Source organism: Anomaloglossus baeobatrachus, chromosome 3, assembly GCF_048569485.1.
Source record: "Anomaloglossus baeobatrachus isolate aAnoBae1 chromosome 3, aAnoBae1.hap1, whole genome shotgun sequence".
Classification (NCBI taxonomy): Eukaryota; Metazoa; Chordata; class Amphibia; order Anura; family Aromobatidae; genus Anomaloglossus; species Anomaloglossus baeobatrachus.
In genome coordinates, this window is record NC_134355.1 from 520,772,086 (window position 1) to 520,799,258 (window position 27,173).

A 27,173-nucleotide genomic window follows, 5' to 3' on the forward strand; every position below is an offset into this window, starting at 1 on the left:
TCTGTTCACTTCAGCCCATTGTTCGAGTGTGTCTAAATCCTTTTTGAATCCACTCTATTTCCTCTGTAGTGTTGGCTACTCCTCCTATCTTATCATCTGCGAATTTTATGAGTTCCCCAATAATTGCATTGTCCAGATCATTTATAAAGATATTAAACAGCGCTAGCCCCAGGACAGAGCCTTGCGGACCCCGCTCTTCATTTTCCTCCAGGTTGATGTGTAGCCATTTAGTATTAAGCCCCGTCATATTTAGCGACTTACCAGCGATCCCGAAAACAATGCAACCTGATAAGGATCGCTGGTAAGTCGCTGGGAGGTCGCAGGTGAGATGTCACACAGTCAGACCTTACCAACAACTCAGTAACGATACAGGTCGCAGTAACGACCTGTATAACGATCTCTGTCATTGGGACCCTGTCACACAGTGTCAAACACAGCGATGCGTCCTGCCCAGCAGGACACCGCCTTTGAAGAAAATGGTCCAGGACATTCAGCAACGACCGGCGAACTCACAGCAGGGGCCAGGTCATTGCTGGATGTCACTCACAGCGACATCGCTAACAAGATTGCTGTTGTGTCACCAAAATCGTGACTCAACAGCGATGTCGCTAGCAATGTCGCTTAGTGAGACATGGCCTTTACTTGTTGTGTCCAATCATTAAGCCAGTTGTGAATCCATCTTAACTGATTTTTTTGTAAATTCTAAACTTGATCATTTTTCCAATGAGGATGTCATGTGATACTTTATCGAATGCCTTACTGAAGTCAAGGTATACTATATCCATGGCATTTCCATGGTCCAACTATTCAGTGACTTTGTTGTAGAAGGAAATCAGGTTGGTCTGACAAAATTTGTTGGTCATAAAGCCGTGCTGGCTTTGGTTAATTAATGCCTTCCATCCAGGTACCTTAGTAAATGTTCTTTGACAATTTGCGCAAAGATTTTTCCTGTTATGGAGGTCAGGCTTTTGATTTTTTTTCTAGTGGATGACGATTGTGTTCATTAATTTAAAGTTTTGGGATGCACGGACTTCTCCCCATTATTCCCTATCGGTATCGATTCAGACTAGTGCAGTTTTTTCCTTTTTTTATGCTGTATACTTTACTATTGTTTCCTAAAACAGTAAAAGAATACTAAACATGACTGAATGTACATGACAAAAAAACTTCACAGGTAAAAATGTTATGGTAAGAAGGTCATCTAAACATGGTGGATGTATGGTGATGTTTTTATGCAACCTATGGCTTACAGCTAATGGTTGTATGTTGAGTTTCCGGCAGCAAAACTTTTTATGTGGTTTCCTACCAATGCAGAGCTTTCGGTTCCTCTTGCTGTCATAAATGTTCCTAACAGTCTGTCTGTAAAGTTACTTTCTGGAGTAGGAGCTAGCAGATCTTACCCATTCGAGTCAAGTTCTCAGAATGGTTCTCACACTTCACTACCTCTAAACAACACATTCAAGAACGTAGGTAATGTAACATCATCTTATTTTCTTCTTCTGCTTAGCGAAATATATATTATATATAAGGATTCTGGATCTGTGCACTATTCTTTGTATCAGCCTGATAAAATAAAATGTGGACTATGTAAAATCAATTACTATTCAGAGGTGATTTATATATATATATTATATATATATATATATATATATATATATATATATATATATATATATATATAAGGGATGCTTACAGGTTCTATAGATTGTCTGTAAAAATAGTTTTACTTTTTCTGATCTCATGATTATTAAAATATGTAATTTAATAACAGGTACCATATTTATATAAACTAATCTCTCTACCTAGCTGGAGGTATTATACCTAGTAATTTGATAGTTTTTTATGAAACTTAAAGAAGTTGTCCAGTTACCAAAACTGATTTTTTTTTTTTCTGATAAATCTTGCTAATATGTGCCCCTCAACACATCTATTATGTTTTTTCAGCAAAATTAGGTTTTATTGTGCACTAACAGCACATGCTCATTGCTGGCTCCAGCTCTGATGGGGTTAATCTCTCCTCTGACTTCCTGTGCTCAGTTCCTACAAGTTCCAGAATTCTTTGTGGCTCTAGGGAGGTGTCTATAGCTTATCTAACACACCCCCCTCAGATCTCCACACAAAGCCTCCTCCCTGCCTCTTCAAATCACACAGAAATCACACAGACATCCGAAGAGAGTGGGGAAAGAACGGGGGGGGGGGGGGGGGGGGTCAGGGGCAGAGGTGCTCTGTCACCAACTGTCTCCACTCTGTGACTTGTGGTGCAGGTGACAGAGTGCAGACAGTTGCTCCCATGCAGCAAGACAGATGGCAGAGCACAGCGGTGACATGCCTGTCAGTGTCTTGCTGCGTCCTGCTGTGCTGCTGGGAGGAGCAGATGATCACACTGCCCGACATCGGCCGCTCTCCTGACATCGCAGCAGAGTGGGCGGGTGGACAGTGTGATCACATACTTACGTGCAGGGGGGGATTCAGCTTAAGAACCCTCCCCCCCTGTACTGCACACTGCAGGACGCCGGCTCCACACTGACGTCCTCCGGCTCCTCCCCTCGATGCTGGGCTGTGATGTGCGGTAGTTACCGCCCACAGCCCTGTCACTCAGTGTGAGTGGTGCCAGCCTCCTCTAACGTACCCGTCTTGTTTGAGAGCCCGGAAATGCCGGGACGTCAGAGGATGCCGGCGGCCACAGCTCCAGGGGGTCATGTGACCGGCACTGAGCGTGCAGGATAGCGCCGCTCAGTGCCAGAAATGGAAACAGAAGACAATGGAGAAGATGCATACATTGGTAAGTGAAAATCATTGGGGGAAAAAAAAAAATGGGTGGACCACCCCTTTAAGGGTTCATTTATTTCAGCTTAGAAAACTTTGGTAACAAGGTCCCCACGCTAATCGGGTTCCTGGGCTGAGATATCTCACATTGAACTATATACACTGGAGATTAAAATTAGAGAACAACGCACAATTTCCTAAATGCTAAGGTCATTGTGTACTCCTATGTGGTTATATCCTAACACTAGTAAACTAGCAGTATTTTAAGCTTATTTCTTAAATTGAATTTATTCCAAAGCACATAAAAATGAAAATGAGATAAATGAAAAAGAACAGGGATCAAAGTTAGAGAACACTTTCAGATACCTTCACGTTATTGGTGTTAATCTGGCACCTGGTGCCAATTTCCTTAATTATCTGACAAACTCTATGTAACTGTCAGCCTAACTTTCCAGGTTGCACTGACTTTGCACAAATGGTGTGCCTCTCCAAACTGAAACGCTCCAGCAGCAGGTTGTCCAGATGAAGGTCAAATGAGTGACCCTATCAGCCATAGCAAAAAAACGTTGGTAGTTGAAAGTTTGTGATTTCAAGAATATTGCATCTTTATAACATCACAAACTCTTTTAAGTTCCCCAAGAAGGCTGGTCACCCTCGAAAGACAAATGAAAGACAGGACAGCATAATGCAGAGATTCTCCAGTTGTAATCGTTTCAACACTGCAGCTGGAATTGTTCACCAACCAGTTCAGCACTGAACAGGATAAGGATCTGTCTCGCCACACAGTGTCACAACATTTAAAAGCATTTCGACTGAAAACTCACTCTGCAGTGACCAAACCTCTCATTAGTAGCAAGAATCAAAAGACTAGACTCAACTTTGGTGAGAAGCATGTTGTGTGGACAGAGGAGAAGTGGTCTACAGTTCATTTAGGTAATGAAAGCAAGTTTTATTTATTTGGGTCTGATGGGAAACATTATGATGGTCGACAAACTGGGGAAAGACTGAACCCAAAGTGTGTTAAGAAGTCTGTGACAGATGGTGGAGGAAGTGTCATGGTTTGGGGAATATTTTCTGCAGCATGAATTGGACCTTTCATACAGCTATATGGCAGAGTGAATGCAAGTGTGTATCAGAACCTTCTTCAACAACATGTGGTTCCTTACTTGCGGTCATCAATCAGCCAGCAATTCCCATGCAGAACAATGTCCCCTGTCACACAAAAAAAGGGTAAAGCAGTGCCTTGAAACAGAAAACATTGAAATACTGAAATGGCCAACTCAGAATCCTGATCTAAACCCAATAGAAAACATCTGGAAAATCCTTGGTGACAACGTTAGGGCCAGGAAACCCACAACAGTCAAAGAACTGTGGAAGAGACTGGAAGAAGAATGGACCAAAATCCCACCAGAGCAGTGTGAGAGACTAGTGATGTCCTGTAGCTGCAGACGTGATGAACTCATTCAGAGCAAAGGCGTGTACACTTCATACTGATTAGTGACTGTTGTACCTTCAGAAACTTTTCTTATAATCTTTCTCTGAGCTACAGTCATTGTTGTTCTCTAATTTTGATCATCACATTTTGGGCAAAATAAAGGTTTGATAAACTTTGGATCTTTTGTAAAACACTTTTCTAGAAGCATGGTGTGCCCCTTACAAAACACCTTCAAATGTTCATCAATTTAGATTACATTATTTCTAAAAAAAGGAAGTGATCATACATTGTTCTCTAATTTTGATCTCCAGTGTATAATGTTACATAGGTTTAGTCTGGCCTACCAGCATGCTGCAACATCCTCTGAAGGGCCAGTGCTTGCTCAGACTCCGTACTAGGCCTGAACTAGAGCAAATTAGAAAAGTAAACTCCGGCACTCAAAAAATGAAATGACAACTCTTTTATTGATGAAAAGATATTTTTTCACATGAAGAATCAACAAAAACGTTTCGGCTGTTTGCCTTCTTCAGTTTTTTATAGTTTTTTATATGACTCTATATAATAGAAAAAACTATATTACAAAAATTATCATATTGATATAATCATTACATAAAAATTACAGAAAACTGAATATTAATTTTCCTTTACCTAGGAGAATAATTATGGATTCATACTAGAACATATTCTGTTGTCATCATAGTAGAACGCTTATAGTGTATGCATCTATATAGAGAAACAACATAATATGCAACAATGTATAATACCATCGAAATCGTATGGCAAGAGCATTGTACAACAAAAGGAACAGTAATAAAAAAAAAAATGTTTGCAAGGACAGAAAAAGCAGCGAATGAAACCCAGAGTTCCATCTCAACCCCTATAACTATAGAAACAGGTGCCATATGTTAGTGACTAAACACTTAATTACAATGTGGAGGCACAATAATGTACAACAAGGAAGCTTCAGGTAGTACAAAGTCCAAGAAAAAAATATATAGGGTCTAGCACCAAATAATCACAAGGTATATTTACCAGTAAACAAGTGTCAAACCATCATAGGTAATAAATGACAATTAGGTCATCATGAACTAAAAGAAAAAACAAGAGAATAAATAACCCCATACAAAGATACACGGTGCTAGTTTCCCACTGAACTAGAGCAAAGACATAAGGGTCCAGGAGATGACACCAGAACACCTTGACATCAATTTTCTTTATTCCTGCATTTTACAAGGGTGGAATCACAATAAACAGGCAGGATATTACTTGTGGTTTTTTTTTATTCTTTTTGAAGTAAGGCATCTAGAATGTGATGTAAACTTAGAGAAGACAGTCACGCTAGCATTAAGACTGTCTAGTAGGTTTCCATCATCTCAAGGTTTGACAGTGTTAATATGCCCAATATATACATTTGCTCTTTTCTTTTCATCTCTGCGTTGCAAATACCATAACTGTTTAATTTATTATTACATAAAAAGCAACATGAGGGTTTCTTTCTAGTGGCCGAGTTGTGTTGTTGAATGGAACCACTCTGGAGTCCAAATAATATACACAGGATTCCAGCATTTCTAATATGGAAATGGTTTTTTTTTGTGATTTTTGGCTTTTTTAATATCTGAAGCATTTTTTTTTTTACTTTTTACATTGGCCCTACTAGTAGACATGACCATGTTGTGCTTGATTAATAATATTATGAATTGCAATACTTCTTTATTTAGCTTGTCAGTGTAAAACTGATTAGCTGCTGATCAAGCACTGCGTGTAGCAAGTCGAAAAGGTGTACTAAGATGGTGGACCTTGGGGCTTCTGTTAGTCCTCTGACTGAAATAGAAACCCATCAGCACTCCACAATTGGGTCATCGTAAGGAGTTGCCCTCCCTTTTAGGGGTTAAATGGATAGGTGCAGACTTATCTCTGAGCCCAGCATCTGTGCCAGTGCAGACTCATATACAGCTGACACCTGAGCCCACATCATCACAGCACTATGCCTGTATGGCAAATTATGTGAACACAACTGTGCAAACATTTTAGGCAGTTGTGGAAAAAAAATTAGCAAAGTTAAAATTGTATAAAAAAACCTGTTAATTTATTTTTGCCAGTTAACGAAATGCAAAGCGAATGAAGCAACAAAAAGGAAATCTAAATCAGTTTGATATTTGGTGTGAACAAACTTTGACTTCAAAACAGTATAAAGTCTTCTACATACACTTGCACTGTAATGCTACCGCTAGGGGAAGCCGGAACGATTTGTAGTGCAGCTATGTGTGATATGGAACAGGCCCACTAGATGTCACTAGCATCTGCGTATGGATGCAATGGGATAGTCGTACAAGCAGAGGTCAGAGCCAGGAGGTCACATAGTACAAGGGAGCAGAAGGAGTTGGAGTCCACTGAGAGCCAGAGGTCGGAAGTCAGGAGGTGACATCAGAGGCGAACAGAGCGAAGTCAGGTAACAAGCAAAAGTCGGCGACCGGGAGAGCAAGACAGGAGGCAGAGGGCACGGAGACAGAACAACAAAACAGGGAGCAGGAGAGGAAAACAGGGAGGTCAGACAAGACAGGGTGGACAAAAGTCAAGGAGACAAGGACTGGGTAGTGGGCCGGATCAGAGCAAACTCACAGGGACCAGAGGCGCATATTGCAGAGCAGGAACTATAACTGGTGTCGACCCTAGGAACACGGCACAAAGATAAGGCAGCATGATCCCGAGAATTAGCATGGAATGATAAGCTCCTCCCACTGGACCAAACACCGGGGAACACAGATGGCAGGTCAAAGAACCTATGAAGGCTTTGCAACAGCAGAGTCCTACATGAATCGTGACATGCACAAGCTCAAAAATTTTGTAGGATTATAGTCAGATGTATGAGTTACCAATTAAACCAAACATGATTGCGGTGGTTATACTTGCATGCAGGTTGACTACAGTCATTAACTGAAAATGATACAGTAGTGTAGTAGGCTTAAAACAAGGCAAAGAACATGCAAACTCTCTAACAAGGGTGAGGTTGTAGAAGACAGCTCCTTCTCACACAGGTCATAAGCCATGGCACGATCGAGCACAGCAACAAGTAACAAGATATTTCTACTGCATCAGCAAGGTCTCTGCTTGGCAAAGATTTTACAGCAGACTGAGGTTTTGAAATCTGATGTTCAAGCTCTTTTGAAGAAGCACCAAGAAATAGGCAACATTGTAGAGTATTAACACTAGAAGTCCCAGAAATTTCGAGCTCCCTAGGTTCCAAAGGTAGAAATGTTAAATGACCCCTCTCTGGGACTTCTAGTGTTAAACATACTGCAGCAGATGAAAGACTCAATGAAAGTAATGAAAGCAGTGTCATTAGATCATTACTGGCAGCAACCACTGGGAACTGGCTATAACTGGAGCCATGTAATATTATGTGAAGTATGGTCAGAAGTGGTCTTCATGGAAGAATTGTGACCAAAAAGCTATACTTTCAACATAGAAACAAGGTCAAAGCAACTCAACTACTCAAAATTTGAAATATTTGGCAGTAACAGAAGGCAGCTTGTTCAGTGATAAGCTGGAGAGTGGTATAGAAATGAGAGTCTGTAGACAACTGTGAACCAAGGTGGGGGTTTCTTGCATGTTTATAGCCGCATTTCAACAGATTTGGGAATTTGGTCAGGATTAATGGTGTTCTTAATGCTGAGAAATCACAGCAAATACTTCATATACTGACTTGATTTAGATTTCAGTTTTGTTCAGCAACTTTGTATCTTGTAAATTGAATGTATGTTTGTTAATGTTAGCGTGCATTCTATCTCTTCCTCCATCTCTCGCGCTCTCTCCTTCTCTATCTATATACAGTTGAAACCAGTAGTTTACATACACTATCTAAAAAGACACATCTGCATGTTTTTCTCACTAACTGACATGAAATCAGAATAAACCTTTCCCGTTTTAGGTCAATTAGAGTTATCAAAATTATTTATATTTGCCATATGCCAGAATGAGAGAGAGAATATTTTAAGGCATGTTTATTACTTTCTGCAAAGTGAAAAGTTTACATACATTTCATCAGTATTTGGTACCATTGCCCTTAAACTGTATGACCTGGGTCAAGCATTTTGGATATTCTTCCACAAGCTTCTCAACAGTTGGTAGGAATTTGGGCCCATTCCTCCTGACAGAACTGGTGTAACTGAGCCATGTTTGTAGGTCGCCTTGTTCACACCAGCCTTTTTCAGCTTTGCCCATAAATTTTCAATAGGCTTTGTAATGGCCACTTCAAAACATTGACTTTGTTATCCTTAAGCTACTTTGTAACCAGTTTGGCAGTATGCTTCGGGTTATTGTCCATTTGGAAGACAGATTTCTGCCCAAGCTTTCAGTTCCCGCCTGATGTCTTGAGATATTGCTTCAGAATTGCCACATAATCTTCTTTCCTCATGATGACATCTATTTTGTGAAGTGCTCCAGTCCCTCCTGCAGCAAAACAACCTCACAATATGATGCTGCCACCCCCATGTTTCACAGTTGGGATGGTGTTCTTAGGCTTCAAAGCTTCTCCCTTTTTCCTCCAAACATAACTATGGTGTCAAGAATTGCTAGAGAATGCACAGACTGTAGAGAATTCTCCAGAGTGCAGTTAGCAATTCAGCCGCAAGAGGGTAGAAGAATAGTCAAAAAAGCAGAGTCAGCAGCAGGAGGTCAATACAGGTTAGAGTAAGTTCACACAGTGCGTTTTTCGCGGCGTTTTTGTGCGTTTTTCGGGTGCGTTTTTGGCCTCAAAACTGCATGACTTTGCTTCCACAGCAAAGAGTATGAGTTTTCATTTTTGCTGTCCGCACACAACTTTTTTTTTAAGCTGCATTTTTTAGCTTAAAAAAAAATGGACATGTCAATTCTTTCCTGCCTTTTTCTGCGTTTTCCCCCCATGCAATGCATTGGAAAAACGCAGAAAAACGCAGAGATCAAAAACACAGCAAAACGCAGCCAAAACCGCACCAAATCGCAATAAAAACGCATGCGTTTTTTGCCGCGGGTGCGTTTTTTTTGCATTTTTAGCAGCCAAAAACGCACAAAAATGCAGCGTCAAAAAAACGCAGCGTGTGCACATAGCCTTACACAGGGAAAGAGCAAAGAGTGGTCAGGTGACTGATCAGGAGTCAGAGCTGGGATATCAAGCAAGAAGCAGGAGGGAGTGTCGGAGCTGAAGTCAAATACAAAGCCCGGTCAGAAGCCGGGCAGACAGGTAACGTAATGGGGGCAGGGTACACGGGATGGGACAGATACCGACAAAGGGATAAAACAAATACACAAGCAAAGGCAGGAAGTCAGGGACAAGGGACAGACAAACGGAGGACCGGAACACAGGTCAGGATGAGGCAGCGGGGTGGCAGGACAGATCGGTTACTCACGGGAGACAGAAACGAGAGCTGCTTGGCAGGAGCTATTACTGGCACCGAACCAAAGATGCGGCACCAAGACATAGTGTTCTGCAACCTGGAAAGAGGCCACAATAGATTAAGCCCTCCCATACCCTGAACAGAGCATGAAATCGGTGCTGGCAGAGCCAGACCTGAATTATGACAGATGGTCATTATGGCCAAACAGGTCAATTTTACTTTAGTCACACCACAGGACATGTCTCCAAAAATGAAGGTCTTTGTTCCTGTGTGCATTTGCAAACATAAATCTGGCTTTTTTATATTTCTTTTGGAGTAATGGCTTATTTCTGGCAGAGTGGCATTTCAGCCCATGTCAATACAGTACTTGTTTCACTGTGGATAATGACACAATTCTACCAGCTTCCACCAGCATCTTCACGAGTTCTTTTGCTTTTGTTATTGGGTTGATATGCACATGTCTGACCAAAGCATGTTCATCTCTGGTACACAGAACCCATCTCCTTCCTGAGCGTTATGATGGCTGGACAGTCCCTGGTTTGTACTTGTGTACAATTGTATGTACAGATGAATGAGGCACCTTCAGGTATCTGAAAATTGCACCCAAGGTTGAACCAAACTTGTGCAAGTCCAAAACTCTCTTCTTAAGATGTTAAATGATTATCTTTTGACTTTCCCATAATGCTACTCAAAGAAGCAGTGTGTTTCTATTATGCTTTAAAATACGTTTACGGGTGTGTCTCTAATTAACTCAGATGTGGCCAATAAACCTATCAGAAGCTTCCAAAGACATGACATCCTTATCTGGGCTGTCCCATATTGTTTAAAGGCATATTATGCTAAAGGATACTTTACATGCTGCGACATCGCTAGCGATTGCTAGCGATGTCGAGTGCGATAGCACCCGCCCCCGTCGTTCATGCGACATGTGGTGATCGCTGCCGTAGCGAACATTATCACTATGGCAGCGTCACATGCACATACAATGCTGGCCAAAAGTATTGGCACCACTGCAATTCTGTCAGATAATACTCAGTTTCTTCTTGAAAATGATTGCAATCACAAATTCTTTGGTATTATTAACTTCATTTATTTTGCTTGCAATGAAAAAACACAAAAGAGAATGAAACAAAAATCAAATCATTGATCATTTCACACAAAACTCCAAAAATGGGCCAGACAAAAGTATTGGCACCCTTAGCCTAATACTTGGTTGCACAACCTTTAGCCAAAATAACTGCGAACAACCGCTTCCGGTAACCATCAATGAGTTTCTTACAATGTCCTGCTGGAATTTTAGATCATTCTTCTTTGGCAAACTGCTCCAGCTCCCTGAGATTTGAAGGGTGCCTTCTCCAAACTGCCATTTTGAGATCTCTCCACAGGTGTTCTATGGGATTCAGGTCTGGACTCATTGCTAGCCACTTTAGTAGTCTCCAGTGCTTTCTATCAAACCATTTTCTAGTGCTTATTAAAGTGTGTTTTGGGTCATTGTCCTGCTGGAAGACCCATGACCTCTGAGGAAGACCCAGCTTTCTCACACTGCGCCCTACATTATGCTGCAAAATTTGTTGGTTGTCTTCAGACTTCATAATGCCATGCACACGGTCAAGCAGTCCAGTGCCAGAGGCAGCAAAGCAACCCCAAAACATCAGGGAACCTCAGCCATGTTTGACTGTAGGGACCGTGTTCTTTTCTTTGAATGCCTCTTTTTCTTCCTGTAAACTCTATGTTGATGGCTTTTCCCAAAAAGCTCTACTTTTGCCTCATCTGACCAGAGAACATTCTTCCAAAACGTTTTAGGCTCTCAGGTGTGGCAAACTCCAGCCTGGCTTTTTTATGTCTCGTGGTAAGAAGTGGGGTCTTCCTGGGTATCCTACCATACAGTCCCTTTTCATTCAGATGCCGACGGATAGTACGGGTTGACACTGTTGTACCCTCGGATTGCAGGGCAGCTTGAACTTGTTTGGATGTTAGTCGAGGTTCTTTATCCACCATCCGCACAATCTTGCGTTGAAATCTCTCGTCAATTTTTCTTTTCCTTCCACATCTAGGGAGGTTAGCCACAGTGCCATGTGCTTTAAACTTCTTGATGACACTGCGCACCGTAGACACAGGAACTTTCAGGTCTTTGGAGATGGACTTGTAGCCTTGAAATTGCTCATGCTTCCTCACAATTTGGATTCTCAAGTCCTCAGACAGTTCTTATAGACCAAGAAGAAAAAAAACGAGTCTCAAATGCAAACACATATTTTTTTTGCAAAATTTATCAAAAAAATTAAATTAGTAGTTTTAATCCAGATTGCTTACTGCCATTTAAATATGAATGATGACAGTCAAGCAAGGAGTAACCTCTTACTTTCCATTCATATTTAAATGGCAGTAAGCAGTATGGATTAAAACTACTAATTTACAGAGGATACTATTGCTGTCTGCCAAACACACAGGTGCATATTCACCTACAGACTAGTCTGAGTAAAGCAAAACAAAATGGTGGATTAACCCTTGTGTGTGTGTAGGAGACAGCTTGCTGATTGTTAACACATGTTTGTGCATATATATATATATTTAGGAAAATTAGACACACTGGTCAATATTTATTTTCTGCACATCCAATGTTTAAATAGCCCTAGACTTAAAATTTATATAGTTGAAAGCCTGGCTTATGTTGAAAATGTGATGAGATTTATGATTTTCCCATAATTTGCATGTTTTTTCTGCAGCATGGTGTGTGAACCTGTTATTCCCGGGTCATGACCTTTTGCTTGAGACCGTACTTGTGCTTTTAATGTTTGTAAAATATTCCTTCTATTCTAATAATAATAAAAACTTTTTTGATAAATTTGCAAAAAAATATGTGTTTGCATATGAGACTCATTTTTTTTTCTTCTTGGTCTATATAAACGTTTTTTTGAGTCTGCAAGACAAGTTTAAAATAATGAAAATCTGGAAGTGGTTGTTCTTTTCCTCAGACAATTCTTTGGTCTTCTTTCTTTTCTCCATGCTCATTGTGGTACACACAGGACAGAGGACAGAGGTTGAGTCAACTTTAATCCATGTCAACTGGCTGCAAGTGTGATTTAGTTATTGCCAACACCTGTTAGGTGCCACAGGTAAGTTACAGGTGCTGTTAATTACACAAATTAGAGAAGCATCACATGATTTTTCAAACAGTGCCAATACTTTTGTCCACCCCCATTTTTATGTTTGGTGTGGAATTATATCCAATTTGGCTTTATGACAATTTTTTTTTCTTCATTGAAGACAAATTAAATGAAGATAATACCAAAGAATTTGTGATTGCAATCATTTTCAAGAAGAAACTGAGTATTATCTGACAGAATTGCAGGGGTGCCAATACTTTTGGCCACACTGTACCTTGTCAGTGACGTCGCTGTGACCGCCGAACAATCCCTCCCTCAAGGGGGAGATGCGTTCGGGGTCATAGCGACGTCACCGCGAAGTCACTAAGCGGCCGTCCAAAAAAAGCGGAGGGGCGGAGATGAGCGGGATGTAACATCCCACCCACCTCCTTCCTTCCGCATAGCCGGTGGATGCAGGGAAGGAGATGTTTGTCGTTCCTGCGGTGTCACACATAGCGATATGTGCTGCCGCAGGAACGACAAACAACATCGTACCTGCAGCAGCAACGATATTAAGGAAAGGAGCGACGTGTCAATGATCACCGTTTTTGGACGATTTTGCGATCATTGATCGTCGCTCCTTGGTGTCACACGCTGCGATGTCGCTACCGGCGCTGGATGTGCGTCACTAACGACGTGACCCCGACGATATATCGGTAACGATGTCGCAGCGTATAAAGCACCCTTTAGTGTATGTAAACTTTTGACTTTGCAGAAAGTAATAAAGATGCCTTAAAACATTTTCTCTCCCTCATTATTAAAAAATAAATAAAATAAATCTTTATTTTTATATAGCGCTAACATATTCGGCAGCGCTTTACATTCATCAGGAACACTGTCCCCATTGGGGCTCACAATCTAAAGTCCCTATCAGTATGTCTTTGGAGTGTAGGAGGAAACCGGAGACCCCGGAGGAAACCCACGCAAACACGGAGAGAACATAGAAACTCCTTGCAGATGTTGTCCTTGGTGGTATTCGAACCCAGGACCCTAGCGCTGCAAGACTGCAGTACTAACCACTGAGCCACCGTGCTGAAATTTGACAAATATAAATAATTTTGGTTCCTAATTGACCTAAAACGAGAAAGGTTTATTTTGATTTCATGTCAGATAGTGAGAAAAACATGCAGATGTGTCTTTTTAGATAGTGTATGTAAACTTCTGGCTTCAACTGTATATATATATAGTGCACTGCTTATATTATTAGCACATACAGAGTAAAACATGTCACTGAGCTGACAACTGGGTATTTTTTCAGAATCACTAGAGCCAACATTTTTTTTTTTATAAATTTCAGTTTCAACTACGTCAATGGATGTAAAACCACAAGGACCGCAATGCTACATGTTTACAGCAAAGGAAGGTGGGGGGAAATCTGTGTGTTGAAAATAAGATCACTACTACAGATATTCAGTTAAAGGGAACTTGACAGCTGATACATCGGACACTGGCTGCATGATTTCAGCCATTTATGTTTGACTCTGAAATGCAGAGAAAAACATATGGTTTTTTTAAGTTGGCTGGGGAAAGAGCCACACGGAAGACTAGTCAGACAGGCAGGTTCACTCCGGTTTCTCTATACATGGAGAAATCTGGTAATCGGTGGCAGTGGGTGGGCAGAAGCCACCGGAGACCTACCTGTCCAACAAGGCTCCCGTGCGGCTCAATTCGCAGACGGCATCTAAAGGGTGTTTTTCTCTGAAATACAGCAGCGCTTTTGAATCGGACATACATGGTTGAACTCTTATAGCCAGTGCCAGATGCATGCTGCCCATGGATTCCCCTTAATATAGTTATTCAAGGTAATGTTACTTACAGAATACAGTACCTATATTATTTCTCCCTTAGAATTGCAGTCTGAGACAGTAAAGGCCACTTTACAGACAGCGACATCTCTAGCGATGTCGCTGGTGAACGTACCTGCCCATGTCGGTTGTGCGTCACGGGCAAATCGCTGCCCGTGGCCTACAACATTGCTTACACCCATCACACATACTCACCAGCCTAGTGAAATTGCTGTGGCCGGCAAACCAACTCCTTTCTAAGGGGGGCGGTTCGTGAGGCGTCACTAAGCGGCCGCCCAATAGAAACGGAGGGGCGGAGATGAGCGGCCGTAACATCCCGCCCACCTCCTTCCTTCCTCATTGCCAGTGGCCGCAGGGACAGTGATGTTCCTCGTTCCTGCAGTGTCACACATAGCGATGTTTGCTGCCTCAGGAACGAAGAACAACCTGCTCCCTGCAACAGCAACGATAATCAGGATTAGAGCGACCGGACAACGATCAACGATATGGTGAGTATTTTTGATCGTTAGCGGTCGCTCGTAAGTGTCACACGTAACGACGTCGCTAACGAGGCCGGATGTGCGACACGAATTCCGTGACCCCAACGACATCTCGATAGCGATGTTGCGGTGTGTAAAGTGGCCTTTACACTCTGTAAACTTCAATATTTCCAATTATTTCTTTGGATTAAAAGATAAGTTTGAAACAAAAAAAAATCCTCAAGAAATGTGACCCAACTTCATTATATTTTTGTATGATACAATTTATGCTCAGAATTAAAATCCTGAGAAATAAATGGAATCATTAATCAGCACTTTTAATTTGTAAAAAATACACAAATAACAGATATGATGCAAAAAAATAAACACTCTAGCTTCACAAAACATACTTCATAAAATGTAAGTAAATTACTGTCACTAACAATATGTACCGTATATTTCCCAAAAAAAAGTAAATACTAGAACTTTGGGACAAGCACATTTTGAGAAATAATTATAGAAAAAAAACAAGAATAATTAAATTAATTTTACCTAAAAAAGGAGTCATATTCATGAACTACCACAATATATTATTCATATATACAGTAATTGCCAAATGTGTGACATTATGTCCAATGTTTTTATTGTGTTGTTTCAATACACACAAAGGAAATACATATGTGTATAACAAAACGTGTGTTGCAATAATTTTCTGGGAGAAATACTTCATTTTCTGGAACAATTTCATGGGTGCCAACACCTTCTTCCATGACTGTATATATACTATATGTAACATGGCAGCCGGTATGGATCACAAAAGTGATGTAAATCTGGATGTTTTGTCTGCTACATGTAGAGCCACAAGTCTTCTTAAGGTATTCATAAGCCTAGGTTTAAAAATAGCTGAAGAAATGGGTTTTTCTGGCTATCCACCTACCTCTGCCAATGGGTGTGTCCCAGGTATCAAAATGGTATCTGTTTGTGTGACACATGGTCAGTAGGTCAGTCTGTGAGAATTAACCTCATGTAGAGGGGTGTATGCTGACCAGGTTCTCTGTGTTGGAGGTAGCTGGCCTCTAAAGTGTGACTCTGAAGAAGAGAGCTGAACTATGACCCTGTACAGATAGACTCCGGCAGTTATGGACTGAACTTTTAAAGTGGCAGTGTTCCTGTGTCCAACTCGCTCAAGCAAGCCAAGTGTGACCCCGCACATGACATACATTGTACTATCACTATAGATATCTATCTATCAATTTATCTGTTATCTAGCTGTCTATCTATCTATCTGGTGGTGAAATAGGTATTTAACATGTCACCAAGTTTATAAATATTTAGAAAATAGCATTTCAGCTCACCCGATAAAGTGCACGGTGCAGAGCAGCTCCATGGACAATCCAAAAGTAGAAATAGTACCAGCGTAAATCCGTAAAAAAAAAAATTCAATTTTATTCAATGGAACAAGGCATAAAAATAAGAAGGTAGGTGGATTAAAATAAAAAAAAACTGATACAAGACAGGTGTAGGTAACACGTTTTTGACCCAGAGTGGCCCTTCGTCTCAACCACTAAGACTGAGATTCAGACTAAGTGCCACTCTGGCCAGAAACGTGTTACCTGTCTTGTATTAGCTTTTTTTTTATTTTAATTCACTTACTTTCTTGTTTTTATGCCTTTTTGCATTGAATAAAATTGAAAAAAAAAGTTACGGATTTGTGTTGGTACTATTTCTACTTTTGAATAAATATATTTCTAAAGGTGCTAATGACACACCATTCAATTCATACTGGAAAACAAATCAAACCATAGAGGTCCATATATTAAGTTTTGAGTAATAATGAAAAATGACAGGGAAAAAGTATTGAACATATTTACTGTAATTTATTTAATATTTTATGCAAAAGCCTGTGTTGGTTATGAATTCTTCCAGATGTCTTCTGTATGGAGAGACTAGTGGTATGCGTTGCTGTGATTTTGGTTACATTCTTCCACATAAACATCAAATCTTATCATATCTTGAATTCTGAGCTTTAGTTCCTTCCATAAATGGATTCAGGTCCGGTGATTGGCTGGGCCATTCTAGAAGCTTGATTTTATTTTTTATGAAATCAGTTTCCTTGGCTGTGTGTTTGAGATCATTATCTTGCTCAAATGTTCATCCTCATTTTATCTTCATTCCTGGTATATAGCAGATTTTTTTCAAGAATTTCTCAGTACATTTGTCCATTTATCCTTCCTTCAATATGAGCTTGCCAGTACTGAATGCTGAAAAACAGCCCCACAACATGGATAATGTTCCCACCTCCTAACTTCAATGTTGGTATGGTGTTTTGGGGGTGATTTCAGTGCCTTTCGGCCTCCAAACATGGTGTGTATTATGACATCCAAAGAGTTTAATTTTGGTCTCATCTGACCAGACTATATTCTCACAGTAGTTTACAGGATTATTTAAATGTTTATCAAACTTTAAATCTTCTTGTACATGTTTTTTGTTCAGCAATGGAGCCTTACGTTACGAGCGTGCATACAGGCCATGGAGGTTGAGTGAATTACTAATTGTTTGCTTTAAAATACATGTACCTGCTGATTTCAGGTTTTTCTATACCTATTTACAGCTGGTTCTTGGCTCTTCGACAACTTTTCTGATAATTATTTTCACTCATCTGTCTGAAATCTTGAGGGGAGCACCTGGTTGTGGCTGGTGTATGGTGAAATGATGATCTTTCTACTTCCAGATTATGACACCAACAGTGCTCACTGGAACCTTTCTGTAGTATAGAAATTCCTCTGTAACCAATGCCATCAGTATGTTTTGTAACAATAAAGTTGCTAAGGTCTTGAGACAGCTACCTGCTTTTACCCATAATGAGATGTTTCTTGTGTGGCACCTTGGTAATGAGACACCTTTTTATATGCCATCAGTTGAACCAGCTGATACTATTCTTCATTAAGTGGCAGGATAACTTTCTCATTACTGATAGATTTCAGCTGGTGTCATGACTTTTCACATCTCTCTTTGTTCATGTGTTCAATACTTTCCTTGTGTTATTTCGCATTATTACACAAAACGTAATCTATTGACACCTATTGTTTGATTTCTTTACCTGTGTGGATTGGATGGGTTGTTAACGATATATCTTGTGGTAGCTCATGACTATTTTATGAGTAAATTAAAATTGCCTTACATTAAAAAGCGGGCTAGAGAAATTTGGTTGTAAATTCTTTGTAATGCGCAATTTTTCCTTTTGTCAAGTCCAGCAGCTTGTTGGATTGGGAGTGTCTGAGCACTCTCATTAAGTGCAAATTAATTAGTATTTATTCGTTTTTGAAATTAATTGCAGATGGACTGACTATTATTAACAGCTACATAAATATACAGAAATGTTGTGACCTTTAAGAATAAGAAAGCAATTTGCAATTACTTTCCAATGATATTATTAGAAGTTATTTTTTACACATCATCGATTCTATGTAGAGTGTTATATACAAAATGCACGTAAATTATATAGACAGGCTAACAGTGAAAGGTGTGTCATTGGTCTACAGTACATTTTTAAATAAAGTTAGTTTCATACAACACAAATGCAGCAAAAAACATAGTTGTGTTTTTGCACATTCTCATTGCTTTCAATGGTGAAAAATGCTGAAAAAAATGACATGGTGCTTCTTTAAAAAATACAGCAGTTTTCCATTTCAGTCAGGAAAATAAAAGCAATAGTGTGTGTCTATGTGAGTGCATAAGATCTCATAGCTTTTGCTGGTACTGTAAAAAGCCGCTTTTAACTTGCATAAAACTCATGAAAAAAAACACGCAAAACGCAGCAGCAAACAAAAGCAACATGTGAACATAGCCTTAAGCCCCCGTCACACACAGCGAGATCGCTAGCAAGATTGCTGAAATGTCACAGGTTTTGTGACGTATCAGCGACCTCGCCAGCGATATTGCTGTGTGTGACAAGCAGCAGCGACCGGGCGACGGCTGCGAGGTCGCTGATCGTGACAAAAGGAAAGCTCCCTGCAGTATATACAGGCTGCCGATTACTCAATGAAGAAGCAGAATGCTTGTTTGTCACAGGAAATGATCTTTTGTGCTGCACACAAGATCATCGTTCTCTGCAGCACATCGTCCTGACACAACTTGGGTGGTATAAACTCATCTTTAGACTTTCACCATTTGTTTTATAAACGCAAATTACAAGATAACTAAGAATTTTCCTTAACAAGAGAATTTTTAATTCTACTTAATCTGATACATATGCCATTAATTTAAAGTGTTAGATATATTTCACAAAGCTAAAATGTTCAGCTATTAAACAGAACCAGTTAGCCTGATTTTGTAAAGTAAAAGTAACGACTGTAATGGCGCTGTTATAAAGATTCATTTAATACCTTTGGTGAAGAAATCTGCTTCTTTGTTCTTTTTAAATCAGAATTTAAAGTTTTCTTCTAATGAGTTTCGGCGCACAGAGACCGGATTGTACACTGGGTCTTTTCCTCCCTGTCTGTGATTCCCTGGCCCATCCATTGTTTGAGTGACAGAGCACTGATTTATCACTTACCTCCCCCTGTCTGAAATTTAGCACTAGTGCAGTCATTGCCGTGGGCGACGCATGGGCAGATTGATTTTCCGCCTTATTTACAATAAAATGGCAGTGAATGCACAGACTGAGATCTAAATGATGTTTTAGAGATGACACTACATGCACTACAACATTTTATTGTGGTTCAGCCAAGAAATCAATATGAATCTTTAAAAGAAAGAATTATGAGTCTACCACATTTCAATAGTATTGATGCCTAAATCAGTCTTACATGGGTGCCAAATCCCACTGGTGAAGATCGGCAATCTTGCCGAAATGTTTCATAAGTTCGCCCTTAGTTAAACAGAGCGCCAGTAACTTGTCAGTTCCATATGGAATATCTTTTAATATAGTCAAACTAAAGTTATATTATTTTACCAGTGGAAGTACTAATTTTTCTCTCTTTTCTAAATCTCAATCTCATTAGATGAAAACTTCACATGTAAAGAACAATAAAGCAAATTTCTTCATCAAAAGTATCAAATTAATCTGTTCGACACTGCAATTATGGCCATGTCTTTACTTAACATTGCAAAAGCATGTGTGGCGCCCCTGCTGCTTCAGGCGCCACAGGGTACTGTACCTAACCCGAGATGCAGTATTCATCTCGGATACGGAGGAGGTAATCACTGGTAAACTATCACAATTCACCACCATACACATTTAGTTGCCCTCTCATCGGGACTGGGCTGGGGTAGAGACATTGGAGGGTTGCCATCACTAATGTAGTGGACCCTCTGCTCATTAGTCAGAAATCCAGGGGGGAGGGGCTGGACACTGGGAGTAAGGCGACACACACACTCCCAGCCAGTGAGCAGTTTCTCACAGGACACAGGAAGTGACAGTCTGAGCAGAGAGAGGGGAAAAGGAGAGTTGCAGGATACTGGTCCTGGGGACGGGCGGCTAGTGGAATTTGTTCCAGGACCAGAAGGGGGGAAGAGCAAGCCACTGACACTCAGAACAGCAAAGGACAAAAGACATGTGAGACGCAGGAGAACACGGTCGCTGAAAAGATAGCTCCCTTAGGACCAGCGCACACCTCAGGGTGCGGAGCCCTAGGCTGGTGGGCGCTTCATGGCCTGCCAGCAGAATCCACCGGGCAGGGCATTGCAAGTCTCCTGGCCCACCTAACGTGCCCGGGGCAAAGCAGCATATCTGTCTTAACCAACGTCTGGCACCAGCGACAGATTCGCGCTGCCTGCCATATGGGATGGGAACAGAACCATTCCCAGGCCTCGGGTTCCAGTGAAGCTTCAGGCCACAGGGACTCACACAACACAGCACAGGGAGGAAGGACTCACAGAGAAACCCACCGGTTCTGACCTCTGAACTATCCGGCATTGGCTGGAGCCCATGACGGTACGATCCGAACGTGGCGACAACTTAGTGAGTAAAAGAACTTGAACTACAATCCCTGTGTCGTCTAATCCTTCCTTCCGTCACAGCTGCATAGCAGGGGACTATCACTCTCCACATCCTCCCTGGGGCCTAGCTTTACCTGTAGAGAGTTGCAACACCAAAGCTGCATCACCCTCTGCCCCAGAAGAGAGAGACTCTCCGCAGCGGCGGCTAATACCTGGTCGCACACCACAGGTGGCGCAATCATGTACATAACATCTTCCCCTACACCTTTATTTGATGACACCACCGAGGTCACGGAATCGGTCCTCTCCGCCGCGACGTCCCATCCCAAACCTCCAAAACAGTGGCCCGGTAACGAGTCACCCCACGGTAACGGCGTATCACATGGTGATAGGTTCTCGTTAAAAAAAAAAAACTTGTTTTGTGGCACATCTGTTATTTGTATATTTTTTACAAAATAAAACTATGTGCATACACTCAGTATAGTAATTCCAGCATTTTCACATCCATCACTGCAATGTTATAAATTGTAACTACTACAAATAATAAAAAAAATTAAATACAAAGATAATAATCTACTTTTTCTCTGTTCCTCAGGAGTTATTCCAGGCTATCTCACAGCTTCTAAGAAGTTCTATTTCACAATGGCGGACACCAACAACAGTACTTTTACTTGTGAAGTGAACAGAGATTTGGAACCATTCACGTATTTTTATTGGCTGATATTTTTGGTTGGATTTTTTGGAAGCTGCTTTGCATTATGGGCATTCACATGGAAAGATAACAATCAGAAATGTTTGAGCGTGTACCTCATTAACCTTTTAATAGCTGATTTTCTGCTGACGTTGGCTTTACCATTTAAAATAGTGGTAGACATGGGGCAAGCATCTTGGAAGTTGAAGATCTTCCATTGTCAGGTATCAGCTTGTATAATTTACATCAACATGTATATTTCCATTATATTTTTGGGATTCGTCAGTATGGACCGCTGTCTTCAGACCATACAGAGCTCTAAATTGTACCAAATACAGAAACGAGGATTTGCAAGAATGTTGTCAATAGTGGTCTGGGCTCTTGTCCTGTCCATAATGTTACCAAACATGATGATTACCATAAAGGATATCCCAGAGCGGGACATTGTTGGCTGCATTGACTTTAAGACAGTCATTGGAAGAAACTGGCATGTACTCACCAACTTCATCAGCATCGCTATATTTTTTAACTGTTCTGCAGTCATTTTGATATCGAATTGCATCACTATTAAGAAACTTTACACCAATGAGGACTGTGCAGAAGCTAAAAACATCAAAACAGCATTGGTAAAGATCTTTCTGGTGACAGCAGGATACGTCATATGTTTCCTTCCTTACCACATTGTCCGGATCCCATACACCCTGAGCCAAAATGATGTGATCACAGACTGCCGCCTTAAACAACTGCTCTTCTATGCAAAGGAGTCAACGCTTTTACTCTCGGTATCCAATCTTTGCTTTGACCCGATTGTGTATTATCACTTTTCAAACAACTTCAAGTCTAAAATAAGCAAAACATTCTCCTTAAAGAGACAGGAAAGAATCGTGGTTGAAGGAGACAATGCTGTCGAGCGAGCAGGATACAAAAAAAGTATTTTAATAAAACGCTAATTTAAGGAGGATCTATCACAATTATTTTTTTTATTAAAGCATCACTCCCGTGGGTTTTTCCAGCGTTGGGGTGGCGCTTCAAATGTAAGCCCCTAACCCTAGCGTTATACTTACCCTCTGGGGTCTTCATGCTTTTATAGCGCTGCTCCGGTCCCATGGCACCAATTGTGACTAACTTCGGGCTGGCTTGTAGTCAGAAGATACTACATAAGTTCCCAATAGAACTTTATGAGAGCTAGAATAAGGTCAGAATGAGGCTCTCATAGACTTCTATTGTTGTGACCTCTGGTGCGCTCCATGAAACACAGGAGCTGCCAGCGGGTCACAAATACTTGGAGACCGACAGTGATAGAAGATGAAGCTGCCGGAAGGGGAATATAAGACAGGGGGCAGTAGACATAGATTTTTAAAGCACCAGTCCAGCGGTAAAATATAAAACCGCTGGAGTGGTGCTGTAATGGTTGTTAACATGTATATGTTTATTTATAACAGTATAAAATGAATAGTTTTAATACTTTATTTTTTTACTATTTTTCTTCGCAAAGCATCCGGAGCTGTCATTAGTATTTGCTTGTATGACATGTCAGAGCACAACACTTACACACAGCAAATACGGCGGACACAGTCCACAGGCGGGTAGGGTCAGTCTCAAAATGTCTTATGTGTTCGAGAGAACAACTGGTGATTTGTTCCAACATTGTTTGTAAATTAAAAAGTAACCTGTCATTTAATTAAATGGCAGCATGATGGCAGCCAGGTTTAAAAATACTCTGAAATGCTCCAGCGTTTCAGAGAATTTATACTTTGAAGATCCAGTCGAGAACCATAGCTAGAGACTAGAATAGTCCGACTCCACCTCTAGCCAGCTCTTCACAACATCATTGCAGGTGATTGACAGGTCTCTCCTTCTTGTATGTAATGTGGCTTGGAGTGGTTGTTGTGGGCGAGGTTGTCGTCTGACGCACCCCTGCACGCTATATGAAAATGGAGGTCCTGGCTGGGTGTGCGGTGCACTGCGGAGGCGATACGCCTTTGCAGGCCGCATGTTGCTGATGGTTTTGGCCGGCCAGGACCAGACAGTACTTTGCTCCAAAGAAGAAACCACAACTTTTTTATAAATATAGTCTTTACTGAACAGTTGGTGACTGATAACTGCAGACACACGGAAGCAGGCACCTTGCATTTCGGATGTTTCAAACAAATTAAGAAGTAACTTCAGACATAGTCTTGCAGCATGCTCCATCTTAAATGTTCTTATCCTTCCCCATAATCAAGAGCCACTCCCCACCACCCAGCCTGACCTGATATCCCAGCACTCTAAAGTCACTCTGTCTGTGCTGCGGCTCCGCGTCATATTCTTGTCCTTTAGGAATTGTGCCAATATGGCCGGACCAGGCTATTCTGCTCCGGACGCTCCTGGAACTGCTTCCCAGTGCTCTCTCTATTCACTGGTTCCCTCTTAATTTCAGGCCTGTCTCTTCTTGAGATATACGCTATTAAGGGATGTACTACTGAGCATCTCCCTTAAGTCATTCTTGTTCACTCACTTGCTCGGTGGATAAGTATCTTGCTCCAGTCACTATCTGCTTTGCAGGTGGCTCTTTTCTCTTATATTCTCGCTTCTGTGAGTCGTAGTTTCCTTTCCTATCACAAATCATCCACACTATGCGGCTCTCCAGCTACTCAGACCTGAGGTGTGTTTCTGTCACAGGATAGGCCCTAAGTGACAATACCACAGAAACCGTTTCTCTCCCTCAGCACTCGCTCCTCCCCTATAGGCTAATCCCAACTGTCTGTTGTCAGGAAGATTTAACCTTTCACCCGCATACCTATAACACTTATAATACCTTATTAAGCATCCTATGTTATAAAGTACATAACATTACACCTTATACCAATACATATACATTACATCCTCAATACTGCTACACCTCTACATAGTAACATTCTGAACTCTGCTAAATCTTATAGATTACAATACCTTATACTATACCTCCCTACATAACATTTCTCAACTTCTTATCACACACACACACATATATATTATATGTATATATATATATATATATATATATATATATATAAATAAAAATGTTTTTCTTTGCATCTTCAGGGGTAGGAGCATGACCGCCATCTTACATGTATATAGAGAGACTTGTCAATCACCTGCAGTAGCACTGGAGACAGCCGATCTCTGGCTATGGTCCACATCCAGTTCTTCAAGGTATATTTTCTCTGAGACTCCAGAGCATCTTAGAGAGTCCTATCTGGACACAGTTGAGCAGCCAGGCAGCGATTCGTGCTGTCCACAGTTTGCATGAATCACCTAACAGGTTCTCTTAAAGGGATTCTGTCAGCACAGAATGAATGTTCAAACCAAGTACAGGTGCATTAGGGCGTGGCCATATATTTAAGTGCACCTTCCCATCTGCTTGATTTTCATCTATCTCCAGCCTTCCCAGGGTTTATGAAGCTAGAGTTGTCCATCAAAAAAGAGGAGGGTGGCGATAGAGGGAAAACAAGCAGGTTGTAAGGTGCATATAAATGATGCGCCAAACATCTGTACTTGGTACACTCATTCTATGCTGGCAGAGTCCCATTGGGCAGCACAGTGGCTCAGTGGTTAGCACTGCAGTTTTGCAGCCATGGAGTCCTGTGTTCAAATTCCACCAAGGAAAACATCTGCAAGGAGTTTATATGTTCTCCCCATTTTGCATGGGTTTCCTCCGGGTACTCTAGTTTCCTTCCACACTCCAAAGATATACTGATAGGGACTTTAGATTGTGAGCCCCAATGGGGACAGTATTGCTGATGTATGTAAAGCGCTGTGGAATTAATGGCGCTATACAAGTGCATAAATATTATTGTTATTATTATTATTATTGAAGAGTGTATTACATACATAAACAAAGATGAGATAATAGCTAACTTGGATGGATGAAATGTAACCTCTCAAAGTACAAAGTATGGCTACAAAAGAGAAAGTCTTCATTGGTTGATTCATTGATATACTGCATACAATACAATACAAAGCACTTTGATTAAAAGAGACAATTTATTATGTCAATAAACAGTCAAACATTCATGCATTTGTCTGTCAGCTATCTCTCCTAACACACCCATGTACATACGCATACATATTCAACGGGAAAACTTGAGTAAAGGTGCATTTATATATAGTACTTTGTGCAATTAAATAACTACTGACCAGTAATTATTTCCTGAATGGTAGTAATTTCATAGCTTGTTTGCAGAGGAATACTGCATTTAAATATGTGCATTAAAAGATCTGTAATAGGTGGTTTGTGTTATGACTGAACAGTAACACTTTCACGGGGATGGGCAAACCAAACCAGAAATCCACAGGTCTCAAACTTACCCTAGATCTGAGCCTGATTTGTCCCTGCCTGACAGTGGAGGTTGGCACTCAAAGATCAAGTACTGGAGCCCCCACTCATCGACGGCCGACCCTAAGTGTCCTTAACTGCACCTGAAGCTATAAACCAAGTGTAACACAAAAAAAAACAATAAACATAAATGAAGTGCACACAAGCTGAGGGTGAGGCACAGTGCTAGGAACGTGCAAACACAGATGTACAGGAATGATGAAATATAAGAAACCAAAAGGAATAACAATGTGTGGAAACCTTCCCAAACCTAAGTGAAACTAAATAGAGATAACCTGGAAGGGATTCACACAAACAAACTGCAGGGAATAGCAATAGCAATGTTTCAATAAGAAAACCTTAACCGAGGGACTCCAGACAACCATCCATCCAAAAATATAGGCAGCACTGAGGCATGTGAGAAGTATAAATAGCCCCTCCCGAAATGTAATTGGACAAAGCAAATGAGAAAGTGCACATACCTGAATAGAAGTGAAAAAGTAAGGTAGAGCATAAGAAAGAAAGACAACAGAGCCTTTAGCAGTTGGACCAACACAAAACAGGATGTGGTCCAACCAAGAGGACAACCGATCAACATCCAGAGATCACCAGTTCGAACCCACTAGCGATGACAATTCGGTACTCATAGTCTGCCATTGTACTCGGCAGCATAAGATCTGTTTACACAAGACAACGCACTGCTGGGTGCAATAATATTTTGTGCAGCACAAAAGAGCATTTAGCCAGATGAACAAGTGTTTTGCTCGTTCACCGGGTAATCAGCAGCTGTGTGCACTGAACGATAATTGTGAAGAAACACTCATTTCATTATAATATTTCAGTAAAGCACCATCAACTTCTAAATTACCCCTGTCAGCCCCATATCTCTTGGAAGAACCAAAAGATAGAGTCAAACTTCATCACGGTCAATATTCCTTCTTCCCCTAGACATCATCTCTCAGGTGAGTGTTGGGAGGCCCAAATACACAATAGTTAGTTGGCTAGCCATAAAACCATTAATAAAATAAAGATAATTATTATTTCTATTGCCCTAATATCTCTTAAAACTTTACAAAGCAGAGGAGATATCTACTGACTCATTTAGAAGATAGCTAAAATTGACAAGTTTGGAATTTATTTTGATAATTTTTTCTTAGAACTTGACATTGCACCGTTTCTCTGTTACTCCTCTGTGAATAATTACTCTGTTATTCCTATCTGAATAAC

At 40.8% G+C, this 27,173-nt stretch overlaps 2 protein-coding genes across 5 annotated transcripts in view; one reads left to right on the forward strand and one right to left on the reverse strand.

Annotated features, from left to right (window-relative positions):
- The window catches only part of MED12L (mediator complex subunit 12L), a 1,012,447-nt gene that overhangs the window by 752,171 nt on the left and 233,103 nt on the right, over positions 1-27,173 (reverse strand). The window lies entirely within an intron of this gene.
- Positions 1,388-25,643, forward strand: GPR171 (G protein-coupled receptor 171). 2 transcript variants are annotated; one of them, XM_075340746.1, is made up of 2 exons: positions 1,388-1,470; positions 21,515-25,643. In XM_075340746.1, exon 2 carries the CDS (start codon positions 21,562-21,564, stop codon positions 22,558-22,560), a length of 999 nt encoding a protein of 332 aa, XP_075196861.1. In that variant the 5' UTR covers positions 1,388-1,470; positions 21,515-21,561; the 3' UTR covers positions 22,561-25,643. The 2 variants fall into 2 exon arrangements, with proteins under 2 accessions (XP_075196861.1, XP_075196860.1); XM_075340745.1 differs by lacking the exon at positions 1,388-1,470 and adding an exon at positions 2,216-2,782.

Coding starts and splice junctions, on each gene's coding strand:
- GPR171 (XM_075340745.1), top strand. CDS start 2,746: ATGGAAACAGAAGACAATGGAGAAGATGCATACATTG. Junction 2,783..21,514: donor TGGAGAAGATGCATACATTG/GTAAGTGAAAAT, acceptor TCTGTTCCTCAG/GAGTTATTCCAGGCTATCTC.